Source organism: Chiloscyllium plagiosum, unplaced genomic scaffold, assembly GCF_037043375.1.
Source record: "Chiloscyllium plagiosum isolate Xiang-an unplaced genomic scaffold, Cpla_swu_hap1 HiC_scaffold_29, whole genome shotgun sequence".
In the NCBI taxonomy this organism is placed as follows: Eukaryota; Metazoa; Chordata; class Chondrichthyes; order Orectolobiformes; family Hemiscylliidae; genus Chiloscyllium; species Chiloscyllium plagiosum.
Genome location: NW_028270167.1, coordinates 12,552,952 through 12,566,879, shown reverse-complemented (window position 1 = coordinate 12,566,879; position 13,928 = coordinate 12,552,952). Strand labels below are relative to the sequence as shown.

The 13,928-nt window shown below is 43.7% G+C and overlaps 1 protein-coding gene across 2 annotated transcripts in view; it reads right to left on the bottom strand.

Annotated features, from left to right (window-relative positions):
- Positions 1 to 2,634: 2,634 nt before the first annotated feature.
- LOC122540640 (glucose-6-phosphate exchanger SLC37A4-like) overlaps positions 2,635 to 13,928 on the bottom strand; it is a 32,384-nt gene continuing 21,090 nt past the window's right edge. The window contains exons 6-10 of one of the 2 annotated variants that reach the window (XM_043676632.2): positions 12,248 to 12,333; positions 9,882 to 9,995; positions 8,387 to 8,452; positions 7,132 to 7,270; positions 2,635 to 5,314 (exon numbers count right to left, since the gene is read on the bottom strand). In XM_043676632.2, coding sequence (XP_043532567.1) covers positions 5,148 to 5,314; positions 7,132 to 7,270; positions 8,387 to 8,452; positions 9,882 to 9,995; positions 12,248 to 12,333 — 572 coding nt within the window. In that variant the 3' untranslated portion in view covers positions 2,635 to 5,147. The remainder of the gene's footprint in view (positions 5,315 to 7,131; positions 7,271 to 8,386; positions 8,453 to 9,881; positions 9,996 to 12,247; positions 12,334 to 13,928) is intronic. The other variant, XM_043676633.2, reaches the window with a different exon arrangement.

Below are 13,928 nucleotides of genomic sequence, written 5' to 3'. Positions count from 1 at the left end.
CCACGCAGAGTAGCCCGTACCCTCTGCAAGCTCACAAAGCTGCCCTGAGGCATGTTACTGACAGGCAAGCTTAGAAAGAAATAGACTGGAGGCCAACTCATCTAGTGAATGGAAGGATGCTACACCAGTCAGCTTTTCTGTTGAGAATATGGCAGACACATTGTTAGGGATTTCATTCCACATGGTATACGCAATGCCTTCGATGTAACTAAATGTCCCAAAGGGTTTCAAAGCAACAATTCAAAACAAAATATGACACCAAGCCATAGGAGGCAATATTATATCAGAGGCCCAAAAAACCTGGTTAAAGAGAGAGGCTTTAGTTACTTTAATCAACTTGTTATGACACACATCGGTGGCAGATGGGACTTTATACCAGGCCTCCTGGCTCAGAGGTAGGGACCACAGACCACTGTGGCACTTGAGGAAGATTTTATACAGTGTGTGAAAGGAGGAGACTAAGGGAATTACAAAACTTCATGTCCAGTAGGTAATGATGCCCATGCAACTGAAAGCATCAGATTCTGAGGGACTTGATAGGATTAATGCTGAATGTTTCGCTTTGTGGAAAAGACTGAAACTATGGGGCAGTTTAAAAATAAGGGATGTCCTATTTAAGATGGAAGACATTTTTCTTTCCATTCCACAGCCTCTCAACCCCGAATCCTCCTCAGGAATCCAGGACAGACTGGATCATTGAATATTTTTCAGGTGGAGATGATTGTGTGGAGTTGAAAGGGATCTGAGGAAAGCGGGAAAGTGGAGTTGAGGCCACAATCAAACCAGCAATAATTCCATCAAACAGCAGAACAAGCTTTCTGAATGGCCTACTGTTCCAGTTCTTGGGAGGTAGGTTAGCTTGGGTGGCTGTCTTGCAATGCAAGTGACGCCAACAGCACAGGTTCAATTCCCACACCAGCTGAGAACAAGAGTTCTTCACAGTAACCTGAACCCCTTCCCCCTTACCTAAGGTAGAGTGACCCTCAGGTTAAACCACCAGCAGTCGTCTCCCTCCAGTGAGAGCAGCTTCTGGTCCAGTAAGACTGTGGTAACTTCACCTTTACTTTACTCCTGCTGTTTATATGGTCAAGAGGCAAGAATTCAATGAGTGGAGTAGTTTTAATGGTGCTGGAGATCACAGAAATAGAGGGAAAGACTTTAACATTAAGATGGTGCTCTAACAGAAGCCAAGTCCGTGAGCATTAGGGTGAGAGAGGAACAGGATTTGGAGCGAGTTAAAACATATGCCGCACGATTTTAGATGTGGGGAAATCAGCAGGGATTCCTTGGGAATAGTCAGGTATCATGGTGATGACATGATTGAAGGTTTCACCATCTCTGTAATGGTGGAACGCATTGCCTTGAAGTCTGATGGAGGCAGGATTAATTGGGGCACTCAAGATGATATTGGATTATTATTTGGATAGAAATAGTGAGCAAGGATATGGGGATAAAGCAGGAGATTGGCACTAAGTCATGATGCTCATTTAATGAACTAGTGCAGGCATGGTGGGCCAAATGGCTTCCTGTGTCATGGCAATTTTGTGATGAGATCTGAACTGAGTGTTTGCTGCTGATACTGGGAACTCTGAAATAGAAAATCTTTCCATTCCTCAACATCCTGATGAGCACATTTTTTTTAAAGAAACTATTTGTACAGAGGTACAAGTACCAAACACATGTACACGTATTTTATTATGAGCTTTTTAATATCTTGTTTAAATTCAATATCTTGTCACATTGATTTCTACTCCATAAAAAAGTACTTATTGTACTCATACTTCAGCTTAATTGGTCAATACGGAGAATGAATTAATGAGAATGGTGTGTTCGAGCAGCACTCGTTATAAGTCTAACACGTTTGGTCTGATCACAATCACTGGGATATTTTCTTAAATTGTGACAGAGGGTGATTCTCAAACCATTCAATTAATCAATACCAAACTAAGCTGTATTGCCCAAAGTTGTTGGTCCAGTTCTGTAAAGTGGGGGTTATTTTTCTTGTACTCCAGTGAGGACAGCCAACTTCCATTCTAAGCAGAAGCGACCCATGTTTCTAGGGATTCTTGTGGTGCAGTATCCCTATCTCCAGACCAGGAAGCCTGGGTTCTCATCCTCTCTAGAGAGTTATAATAACATTGAACAGATTGATCTGAAAATATCTGTTCTGTCACGTTATTTAAAATACACCCATATCTAAAGGGCAGTACAAAATGTGATTGGAAAATGCGATTTCCAGCATCTTGTACCATACCTCATTCATACTGTAGTCTGAGCTCCAAAACAGTCACAGATGGAAAATTTGCTCAGCTTTTGGCTGCAAGACTCTGTTATTCAAGCCTCACTGAAGGATGTTGGCTCTGACACTTCTCACAGGCTTTACTGAACAGATTACTACATTCACTAGCACATACTGCAGTCTGGAAGCTGCAATCAAAATACTGTGTTGGTTCACTTGTATGTTTAAGGTGTAATTATTAATTCCTGTTCACATAGAAGTATTTTAAAGGTGTTTTCTTTTTAAAAAAAAAAATCGGTCACCCTCTTTCCTCTCAGTACAGTAAAAGGACTTTGGATATGTTTCAGTGTTTTCACCTCTTGCAGCAGCAGCTGGTATTACTTTACGACACTGACTACAGTTTCCTGTTTTTGTTTAATACATGAATTAAACATTAAAAACACAATTATATTTTCAGTTATTAAAACATTGAATCCTAATCAAGCATAATTTAAGAGTTAAAATTTCATTAATATAGTTAATTACAATTGTATGCTAAAGTGGAAATTCAAATTTAGGTGTACAAATGACTCTTTAAAGTTATTGCTACAATACGTAACTCAACAGGATTCGATACTCTACCCACCCATTCTCTCAATGTTTCATGTTCAATTGTACTAAGACGGATTTGACAATCCCCCTCTGCACTCTGGTATCTCAACACTGCCATTCATTTGTACCCTGGATAGGTCAAGTATTGAGACCAGAATCTCCCATCAGACTCGATATTGTCAATGGAAGTGGTGCAGAGTAGAGGCTCAACTACTTTACATTGAGAAAGCATTGGAAGGTGAGTCACTTAGCACTGCTTTCAATTGCCAGATGTACAACACAAGAATACTATTGACAGCAGCTGTGGGACAGAACGTCTGGCTTCTCTCCGGTACAGAATATGGTGTGCCAACAATCTTGCAAAAAGGAAAAGGTTGTTCCATATGGGACCAAATGGACCAACCACAAAAGTTACATGAATGGAGCCTTAGTTACTCCAAAGACGTTTCGCCGACACAGACTGTGATTGCACAGCACTGCATGACTTCTCACGGATGTTGAAATGCCATTTGTCTGCAATGGTTATAACTAGTGTTTGAATTCTTCCTGTGTGGTCAGGTGGTTCTTGAAACAACCACACATATTTCACGGAACTGTTAATATGACAAATTTTGAGCTAAGCTTGTCACTCCAGTACACATCAGACTTTATCCAAGCACCACCCCGAGGTAAACACACTCTTTCAACTGGATCACTGTTAAATTGAAATTAACTTTTTCTTTGTCCTTTAAGATGGTTGACTGTTAGGAAGAACAAGGTGTGGTTAATAAGCTCTATTTAACAACCAGACGGGAGAACAGACTGGGAAGAAATTGTGAATGGGACTGGCAACAAAAGTAAAAACTCACCAAAGGGAAGCTGCTGTCATGTCACATGGGTAATGGCTCACCAACTGAGCTTCACTAATTTCTGTTTGCACATTCCTGAGAGTGGTTATACTATCTGATGTCAGTGCTTGTTCGAATTACAGATTACACAGGCTGAAGACACCAGAACCAGAAATGAAATATACAAGACACAACACGGACAATCCTGAAGATTACATGTAGTGATCCACAAACTACAACATTTATCTCCCGCATTCAGAGTTTACTATCGTCGGGACCTATCAACAAATCTTAACTGAGACAGTCAAAGACTTGGACAGATGTGTAACATATCGAATGAAGCACATCACTATGTGGATATGATCACCTGATCCTACATTACAATGGCGACTATACTCCATTGGTTATAAAGTAATTAGGGGCACCCTGAACAACTATGGAGATGTAATTCTACTGTGTGATCTGCAAACTCCAAGGCTTTTCCTAGCGTGGGGTAGGGATTACAGATTATTAGAGTCAGTCGAGGATATATTTTCAAACAATAGCAGGAGTATAGACAGGAAATCTTATGGTGTCGTGGTAGCATCCCTGCCTCTGAACCAGAAGCTCAGGGTTCAATTCTTACCCCAGGACTTTACAACCACAGGAAATGCTGCAAAACAGGCTAATTAAGAGGATTTAGAGGGGGGGGGAGGAATTAGTGAAAAGTGGGACTTGAATGCATTGGTTATTCTGGAGTTCCATCAGTTGGACAAGTCAGAGCCGTGTGTCGTTTCCAAAGCTTGCTACTTCCCCCCCTTCTGGGAAATTAATCTAAAAATGCCTACAGCTGGCAGTAAAAACAGAAGATTCTCCAGGATAGTCAGGGCTGAGGTGGGGTCACCTCCAAGCTATAGCCTCTGGCAGGAAAAGCTAGCTAATGAAGGCAAAAAAGCGTATGCTCCTGTACATCATTAGATGTGATAACTCTTCCAAGGAGACAGATGGCAGCAAGGGGTTTAAGTGATGCTGGTGATGGGGTCCTATGGAAACCCACCCTTGACAATTGCATCCACCCCCATCCCCACCACCGTTATGTTGCTGTCTCTCCCACCCGCAGTGATTCCGAGCTCAGGTTACAGCAGTTGGTAGTTTGCACACTAGTAGTGAATGTGGTAACGATCAGGCCAGCCCAACATGACCAACCAAACCACTGAACTGGAGGAAGGAGGAACACTCTCATCTTTTAACATGAAGAAGAAATTTTCCAGGGCAGATCCAACCCACAGCACGAATACGTTACAAATCTCTTGGTTAACAGCTGAACCTTGTACAGCAAAGAGGGCAAAGAGTCTGAGATATAGATGTGGAAAATGGGCAAAAAGCATTTGGTGATGGGATTTGCCGAATACGGACTCGCAGTAATGAGGGTTGAGAATCACACTCTCTCATAGGCCTTTAGCAACGTGACAACAGCAGCAGGCTCTCTATTGGGTGAGTGTGGCTGAATTTCAGTCTAACTTCTTGGGAAGGCGGCCCATCTTGGTCCGGATGTTCCTCAGCAGGAAAAAGGCCACAGTGGTGACAGCACAGGTGAGCTCCGCGACCCAGAATGCCGTGTCCCAGCTGTAAAACTTGGCAATCGAGCTGAATGGGAAGCCCGCCAGGAACCCCCCTACTGCGGGACACAAAGCAGAAGGGAGTTATCAATGAATGTTGCAGAGGAAGAAAAACATTTGAATTAATTACATGGTCTGAATTCCCCCCAAAACCTATTAAAGAATTTCAATTTTTTAGCCACCACCAGCACCTCCCCTGTGAATGAGCGTGTGAACAGTGACGCAGCGTGCAAAGTATTATTGTTCAGGGGATGATGGCATTACTAGTGAGGCCAGCATTTATTGCCCATCCCTAATTGCCCAGAGGGCAGTTAAGAGTCAACCATGTCGCTGTGGGTCTGGAGTCACATGTAGGCCAGACCAGGTAAGGACGGCAGTTTTCTTCCCTGAAGGTCATTAGTGAACCAGATGAGTTTTTCCTTGAAAACCAACATTAGGTTCATAGCTATCATTAGATTCCTAATTCCAGACTTTTATTGAACTTAAATGCCACCATCTGTCATGGCAGGGATCAATCCCAGTTCGGCAGAACATTAACCAGGTCTCTGGATTAACAGTCCAGTGATAATACCACTGGGGCATTGCCTCGCTTAATGTTTGATAGAATCAAGGTAGATGTAACTTGGCCAGACACAAGGCAAAGCTTCCTTTATCCCAATAGCATGCAGCTTCATGTGTGAGCCAAGACTGGAGACATTCATTGTTAATTCACTGCATCAGCTATCTCCACAGTCAGTCTAGGATTGCTCATTGCAATTATTGGCTGCTGATTTTTTTGGTGCTCTGCCCAGCAGTGACAGGGTGAAGACTGACCAAACTACAGCCAGCAGAGGGAGCTGACATTTCATGGGCCATTGCCAGAAATGTGCAAATCTCTGGCTCTACAAGTAGCAACTGGAGGAAAGGGTTTCCATTAGTCGTATTCATTGAGGTCTACAGCACAGAAATAGGCTCTTTGGACCATCTATACACTCCCTGTGAAGAACTGCTTGATTTTCACTTTTTAGGCAACATGGTGGCACAGTGGTTACCACCGCTGTCCAACAGTGTCAGGGACCCAGTTTCAATCCCACCATTGGGTGGCTGTCTGTGTGGAGTTTGCACATTTTCCCCATGGCTGTGTGGGTTTCTTCTGGATGCCCTGGTTTCCTCCCACAGTCCAAAGATACAGAAGTTAGGTGGATTGGCCATATTAAATTGCCCACTGTGTCCAGGCTGGGTGGATTAGCCACAGGAAATGTAGGGTTGTAAGAATGGTGTGGGTCTGAGTAGGTTGCTCTTTGGAGGGTTAGTGTGGACTTGATGAGCTGAATGGCCTGCCTCCACATTATAGGAATTCTATGATTTTATATCCCAGCTAAGATGAGTAACTGTGTGTATCAGAAACAAGTCTCAGTCTGGCCTGGACTCCCTTCGAGAACACGCAGTTGAAATTTATTTTAGCCCTGAAGAGATTTGCTCTCTTCTTCACAAGCTTTCCAAAATACCCAACAATTTCAATTTAAATTCAGACTTATTCCTGCTCCACATGCCGTAAATTGCCAGACGCAGAGTGAAACTTTGAGAAACAAGTATGGGGATGGATTGGAGTGGAAACGGTCAGTCAGCTTCAACTATGTTACACACAGCACTACGTGTTGACATTAAATAGATAATCTTATGCAGGAATTTTCCTGGTCATCCACTGGTATGGAAGGATGTGCTGAAGAATCACAATGGAATTTCACTCAAGTCTCAAAAATGTGTTCCACTCCCTGTACCCCAGAAAAAATATTGAACCTCAATCTCTGCAACAGAAGTTGATATGAGTGCCACAGAATAGTACAATGCCAGGTATAAAAGTGAGAAGCTGCCCATGGCCACTTCCTGTTCTTACCATTTGCCATCAAAGCGACAATAGCATGAGACGTCCCCGAGAGGTTAGAAGGTGCAGATTCATTGGCTATCACTCCAAACAGTGCAATTGGCCCATAAGAACAGAAGCCAAAAATAGCTCCCAAGGAGAGAATCCACAGCTACCAGAAAAGAGAAAGGTGTTAAAAGTGCATCAAGATTGTACAACCCAAAGTTTGCTTTCATTACACATGGAGTTTTGGATCTCACTGGCAAGGCCAGGGCATATTGCCCACCCCCTAGGTGACCATGAAGATGGGTGAACCTCTCCAGTCCAATGTAGCGATGGCACAGCTCATCAGCCTCTTCTGAGGCAGCCCGTTCAGACTGAGGATGACTTCCTTCTACTCTGGAGTTGTGGGCCTAGAGATGACTAAGTGGTCCAACCCTGGATTTGTATCCGCAGCCTCGAGATTCCCACGTGTCGGTGGGGATGTTGCAATCTTCTCACGGAGTTGGCTTTTTAAGGATTTTCTCCTGGGAACAGCCCACTGTGACGAAGTGTGAAGTAGAGAGGAGCCGTCCTCGTGCTGCTCAATGAAGATCTCCACATTTCCAATCCAGCAGCAGTGAAGGAACAGTAATGGGTTTGAGTCAGGACGGTGTGAATCTTGGAGGGAAACTTCTCAGAGAGTGGGCTTCCAATGAATCTACTGCCCTCGTTCTTCTTGATGATTGAGGTAGTGGGTTTGGAATGTGATGTTGAAGGAGGCTTGGGAATTAGTTTCAGCACATCTTGTCGATGGTACGTGCTGCTGCCCCTCTGTGTCAGTGTGGGGAACAGGGTGTTGGTCATGTTGGCTGCTTTGACCTGGATACTGTCGAGTTTCTTGAGTTTATTTGGAGCTGCACCTATCCAGGCAAGGGGGCTGTATTCCATCACACTTCTGACTGTGTAGATGGCAGAAATATTTAGGGGAGGCAGCAAGTGAACCATCTGTATCTTGCTAAAATTTCCTCATGTTTGCTACTTCCATCAACCCTTGCAATTAATTTTTTTTGTATTTCTAAGCTATTGCATTTTAAGTTACAGTAAAGAACAAAATCACAACTCACTACATTGGACTTACAATCACTGATTGTAAGCTTTAAATAAATGTCGGGGAATGTTCATGCAAACAGATTTCTGCACATCTTGAAAGGTGACAAGGGTTTAGAAATGGAGGTAGAGAGAAAAAAGGGCAGGCAAAGGCAGAGGGAGCAAGCGATCACGGGGGAGAAGAGAGAGAGAGATAGACCTCGTCTTCAGTTAAGTTGGTAATTTGAGTCACAGGAAAGAAGATTAGTGTCCAGAGCTCAGTCTCCTGAGGAAATAAAGAGGAAGAAGAGGCAATCACACAGAGGCAAGGAAAGGTACAGCAAGAAAAGTTTCCACAAGAAATTTGGTGATTATTTGATCGATTGTGCCTCTCTCTGCATCAACTCAACTAGTCTGAATCTCGCACCGTTTCCCTGTTACCCTGGGCTTTGAAAGCTAGTGCTTCCAAATAAACCTGGTGTTATGTGATTTTCAACCCTGCAAATTGTTACTCTCCAGATATTGATCCAATTCCGTTTTGAAAGCCACAGCCGAATCTGCCTGTCCTACATTGTCAATCATTTCTTTCCAGATCCTAAACACTTGCTGCGAAAACCTCCCCTCCTCCCAATGTTACCTTTGTTTCCTTTGCTGGTCACTTTAAAATCAGTATCTTTTGATCCTTGACCCTTCTCTCTCTCTCTCTCTATATATTTTTGCCAGACTCCCACACAATTTTGAACACCTCTATCAAACTTCCTCTCAATATTCTCTTCTCCAAAGCCAACAGTCCTAGCGTCTTTAATCTATCTTGACAATTGAAGCTCTGCAATTCCGGAACTAATCCCAAAACTCTTTTCTGGACTCTCACTAATGCCTTTGCATCATTCCCAAAGTCCAGTTTCTTGAACGAGACAATACTACAGTTGAATCTGAACCACTGTTTTATATAAAGATTGCTATTGTACTGACTCCTTTATTTATAAACACCTAGCACTCGGAACGCTTTACTAACCAGTTCCTAAAATCACTGTAATATTGTCCTTAATTAGCACTGCTACCTCTTTTCCTTTCTTTCTTTCCCTACATTTCCTGAACACATTGTATCCAGGAATATTTAATATCTTTTTTAAAAACCAGGTCTCCATTATCCCTCACAATCACCCACCATCTGTCAACATCTTGGGAGACTCTGTTGCTCCCTTCCTTCCCAACACTGAAACAGGCAGGATCAGAAGCAGTTAAAATTTATGATAAATTCAACTCAAGGCCAAAAGTTTGAATCTGCTGAAATTCAGCTGCTCTGGAGTTGACCAATCTGGACCTGAAACATTAACCCTGTTTTCTCTCCACGGATGCTACCAGACATGCTAAGTTTCTCCAGCCGTTTCTGTTTTTGTTTCAGATTTCCAGGGTCTGCGGTGCTTTTTTTTTAAAACTCTGATGGCTGTCCATCGGCTCCATCTTGGTTAGATTCAATGAAAAAGCACTGACTAGCCAGGCAAAGGAGCTGGAATAGTTTAATAGACCCCTCAGGGTTATGGAGTGAGATTAATGCTGGTCAGGAAAATTCACCCAGACCATCCCATCCCACCCCTTGCTGAACCATAAACATCTGAGAAAGCTCAGACATCCACAACACCAGAGAAAACCAAATATTCTTTTGCCTTCGACAGAATAGGATCATGAATCAAAGCCTAGTTCATGATAGTTACCTTGGTAGACTCTGCAGTCACCGTGACTCTAAAGAGGTACATTGATATGGCCATTCCTGCCATCATGGAGAGCAAGAGTCCATGCCGAGGATTCCCATGGCTTCGAAGACCACTCTAGAAGAGAGATTGGCAGAAACAACGTTTTTCTTTGGGAAATGGTTTTGTTTTATGAAAGCGAGGGACAATGGCCTTTATAAAAACACAATACACAGAATAAATAAAAACTGAAAAAAACTGCGGATGCTTAAATTGGAAACAAAAACAGAGGTTGCTGGAAAAGCTCAGCAGGTCTGGCAACATCTGTGGACAGAAATCAAAGTTAATGTTTCGGTTCTGAGGAAGGGTCACTGGACCCGAAAATCTTTACTCTGATTTCTCTTCACAGATGCTGCCAGACCTGCTGAGATTTTTCAGTAACCTCTGTTTTTATTTCTGATACACAGAATAGAACTGTTCTATGTGGACGAGAATTTACTAACTAGCTTCAGGGACTCCCCCCACCCCTCTCCTTCTGGTAGTCTCTCAAAGTGAGGAGAATGCTTCCCATTGAACAAAGCCATGAAAAAAAATCTGATTGTGATGATTTCTAAATGAGGAAAGGCCATTGTGCTGCAGACACCAAATGGTTCTGACTGGCTAGGAGACTCGCTCCACCTTATCGCCTGTTACAGGTATATCAGAAGGGTTTACAGGTAGATAGTCAACCTGTTTGGCCATGTCATCAACACATCCTCCGGGAGTGGGACTCAAACCAAGATCTTCCAGCTTAGAGGTGAGATGCTTCCCGCTGCACCACAAGGCTGCTCAGGTGCATAAGCTAACTGCAGCTGGGTATGATTTGGCACATCACACTGTAAACTTTTGCTATAAATTCCATGACTTACAAGCTTATACTCCTCAACCACCTGATGAAGGAGCAGCACTCCGAAAGCTAGTGCTTCCAATCAAACCTGTTGGACTACAACCTGGTGTTGTGTGATTTTTTAAACTTTGTGCAGCTGGGTACAATTTCATACAAGGTCCCTTTGGTTTCAGTATTCCAGGCTCAATTGCAATGTGAACACAGTGGCCTCACCCCTCCCTCCGGCTAGGCTGCCTCTGCTCAGCCAAAGGAAGACTTAACAGTGTCTGAATAGGCTGGGGCTGTTTTCCCTGGAGTGTTGGAGGCTGACCTCAGAGGTTTATAAAATCATAAGGAGTATGGATAGGATACGTAGACAAGGTCTTTTCCCTGGGATGGGGGAGTCCAGAACTAGGAGGTCATAGGTTTAGGGTGAGAGGGGAAAGACTTAAAAGGGACCTCAGGGGCAGCTTTTTTCACACAGAGGGTGGTGCTTGTATGGAATGAGCTGCCAGAGAAAGTGGTGGAGGCTAGTACAATTGCAACGTTTAAAAGGCATCTGGATGGACATATGAATAGGAAGGGTTTAGAGAGATATGGGCCAAGTGCTGGCAAATTGGACTAGATTAGGTTAGGATATCTGGTTGTCATGGACGAGTTGGACTGAAGGGTCTGTTTCCGTGTTGTACATCTCTATGATGCTGTGACTGTAAATAATAGTGATAGAATCATAGAATTCCTATAGTGCAAAAAGAGGCCATTCAGTCTATTGAGTCTGTATCGGCCCTCCAAAGAGCTTCCCACCCAGACCTCACCCCCATCCCTGTAACTGCGCATGGGGATTTTACCATAGCTAACCCAGCTAAGCCATCTAAGCCTAGATGGGTTATCTATGGCTCTGCTGAGGAATGAATTCACCTGGTAGAACTAACCAAGAGGCACAGAGGCAGTGATGTTATCCCACTGAGGCTCCAGTTAACTGCCTGTTCCTTGCAGGAGCCCGTGATCATTGTTTAAGATTTTGAGCCAAACTTTACCAGGACTAAAATATACAATAATGTGCTTTATATCTGCTTGGAATAGCCAGAGAAATGAAGTGATGAAATATCCAACAGGAAAAGGATCATTCAGTCTCCACTGGAATACTGTGTCCAATTCCGATGCTTTAGGCAGGATGTGGAGGACTTTGAAAGGGCACACAGTGAATGGTTAGGATTCACAATGCATTTCCTGCATACCTTAGTGGCAGAATTAATCATGGCTTGGAACCGAATAAACAGCTGAAGAGAAAAAAAAAAGTAATTGCGGAGTTATAGGGTAAGGGTGGGAGAGTGGGGAATTGAATTAGCTAACGTGCTCCACCAAAGAGCCAGTACAGATATAAAAGGCTGAATGGCCTCTTTTTGTCCTGTTACAATTCCATGAAAACCGGTAAACACAGTTTCAGACTGTTGAACAGTGTAGATCTCTCATGCAATCCAATCATCCACCCAAAGCAGTCCAGCATGGGTCTGTACGTACATACCCGAGCAACAGCCTTGTCGGAAAAGTATCCAGCCGCCACACTGCCCAGCAGACCACCAACCTCCAGGGCACTCATGAATGAACTCCCTGCAAACAAAAGGAAGATGCTGCTACAGAGTTCACTAAAGTCAGGAAGGCCCAGGGTTTGATCTTCGTCAGCACCAAGGAAGGCACTATTAATGGTTTCATGATTGGGGAAAAGGATCAAAATACAAAATCAACAGAGATTGCTGCTGGTCGTCACCTCCCCTCGCCCTGAGATAAGCCAGCATGATCTAGACCAGGCAAGCAAGGCTGGATCTAACCTGTCTTTGTTACACATCACGGTCATTGTAAGAGCCTCGAGATCTTGTATTTGATTAATAAAAATAACTCATTCTAAAATAAGAATTGAATCCAGGTTTGTGTAATCTTTGCCTGGTATGTTGACCTATATTCAGTTACAATGCAACGCCACCACCAACAAACTGAATTTCCATTGTGATTTAAGGTTATAAAATGTCATCGGCGCTCTCAGTTCAGTGAGAAGGTTGTGAGTCCAAACTGTGCATCATGCTATTCGGAAGGATGTTGTGAAACTTGAAAGGGTTCAGAAAAGATTTATAAGGATATGGCCAGGGTTGGAGGATTTGAGCTCTAGGGAAAGGCTGAATAGGCTTGGACTAGGTGACCTTATAGAGGTTTATAATATCATGAAGGGTGCGGATAGAATGAGTAGACACGGTCTTTTCCCCAGGGTGGGGGAGTCCAAAACGAATGGGCATAGGTTTAAGGTGAAAGGGGGAAGAATTAAAAGGGACTTAAGGGGCAGTTCGTTCACTCGGAGGGTGATTTGTGTATGAGCTGCTAGAGGAAGGGTGGAGGCTGGTACAATTACAGCATTTAAAAGGGAGCTGGATGGGTACATGAATAGAAAGGGTTTAGAAGGATATGGGCTAAAAGCTACCAAATGGGACTAGATTAATTTAGGATACTGATCGGCATGGACAAGTTGGACCGAAGCGTCTGTTTCCATGCTATACATCCCTATGACTCTAGAGTGGAAGCATGGAGGAGATGCTTCAGCTATACAGGCCACTGGTGAGACCACATCTGAGTACTGTGTAAAGTAATTTTTAAAATTCATTTGTGAGACTGTTCAGCATTAGCTGGGCCAACATTTATAGCCTGTCCCTAGTTGCCCTTGAGAAGGCGGTAATGAGCTGTCCTCTTGAACCGCTGCAGTCCACCTGCTGTGGGCTGACCCACAATGCCCTTAGAGAGGGAATTCCAGGATTTTGACCCAGCAACAGTGAAGGAGCGGTGATATATTTCCAAGTCAGGATGGCGAGTGGCTTAGAGGGGAACTTGCAGGTGGTGGTGTTCCCATGTACCTGTTGCCTTGTCCTTCTCGATGGAAGTGGTCATGGGTTTGGAAGGTACTGTCTGCGAATCTCTGGTGAATTTCTGCAATGCATCTTGTAGATAGTACACACTGCTTCTGCTGAGCATCAGTGGTGGAGGGAGTGGATGTTTGTGGGTGTGGTGCCAATCAACTGGGCTGCTTTGTCCTGGATGGTGTAAAGCTTCTTGCGTGTTGTCAGAGCTGCACCAATCCAGACAAGTGGATCACACTCCTGATTTGTGTCTGTAGATGATGGACAGACTGTGGGGAGTCAGGAAGTGAGTTACTTGCTGCAGTA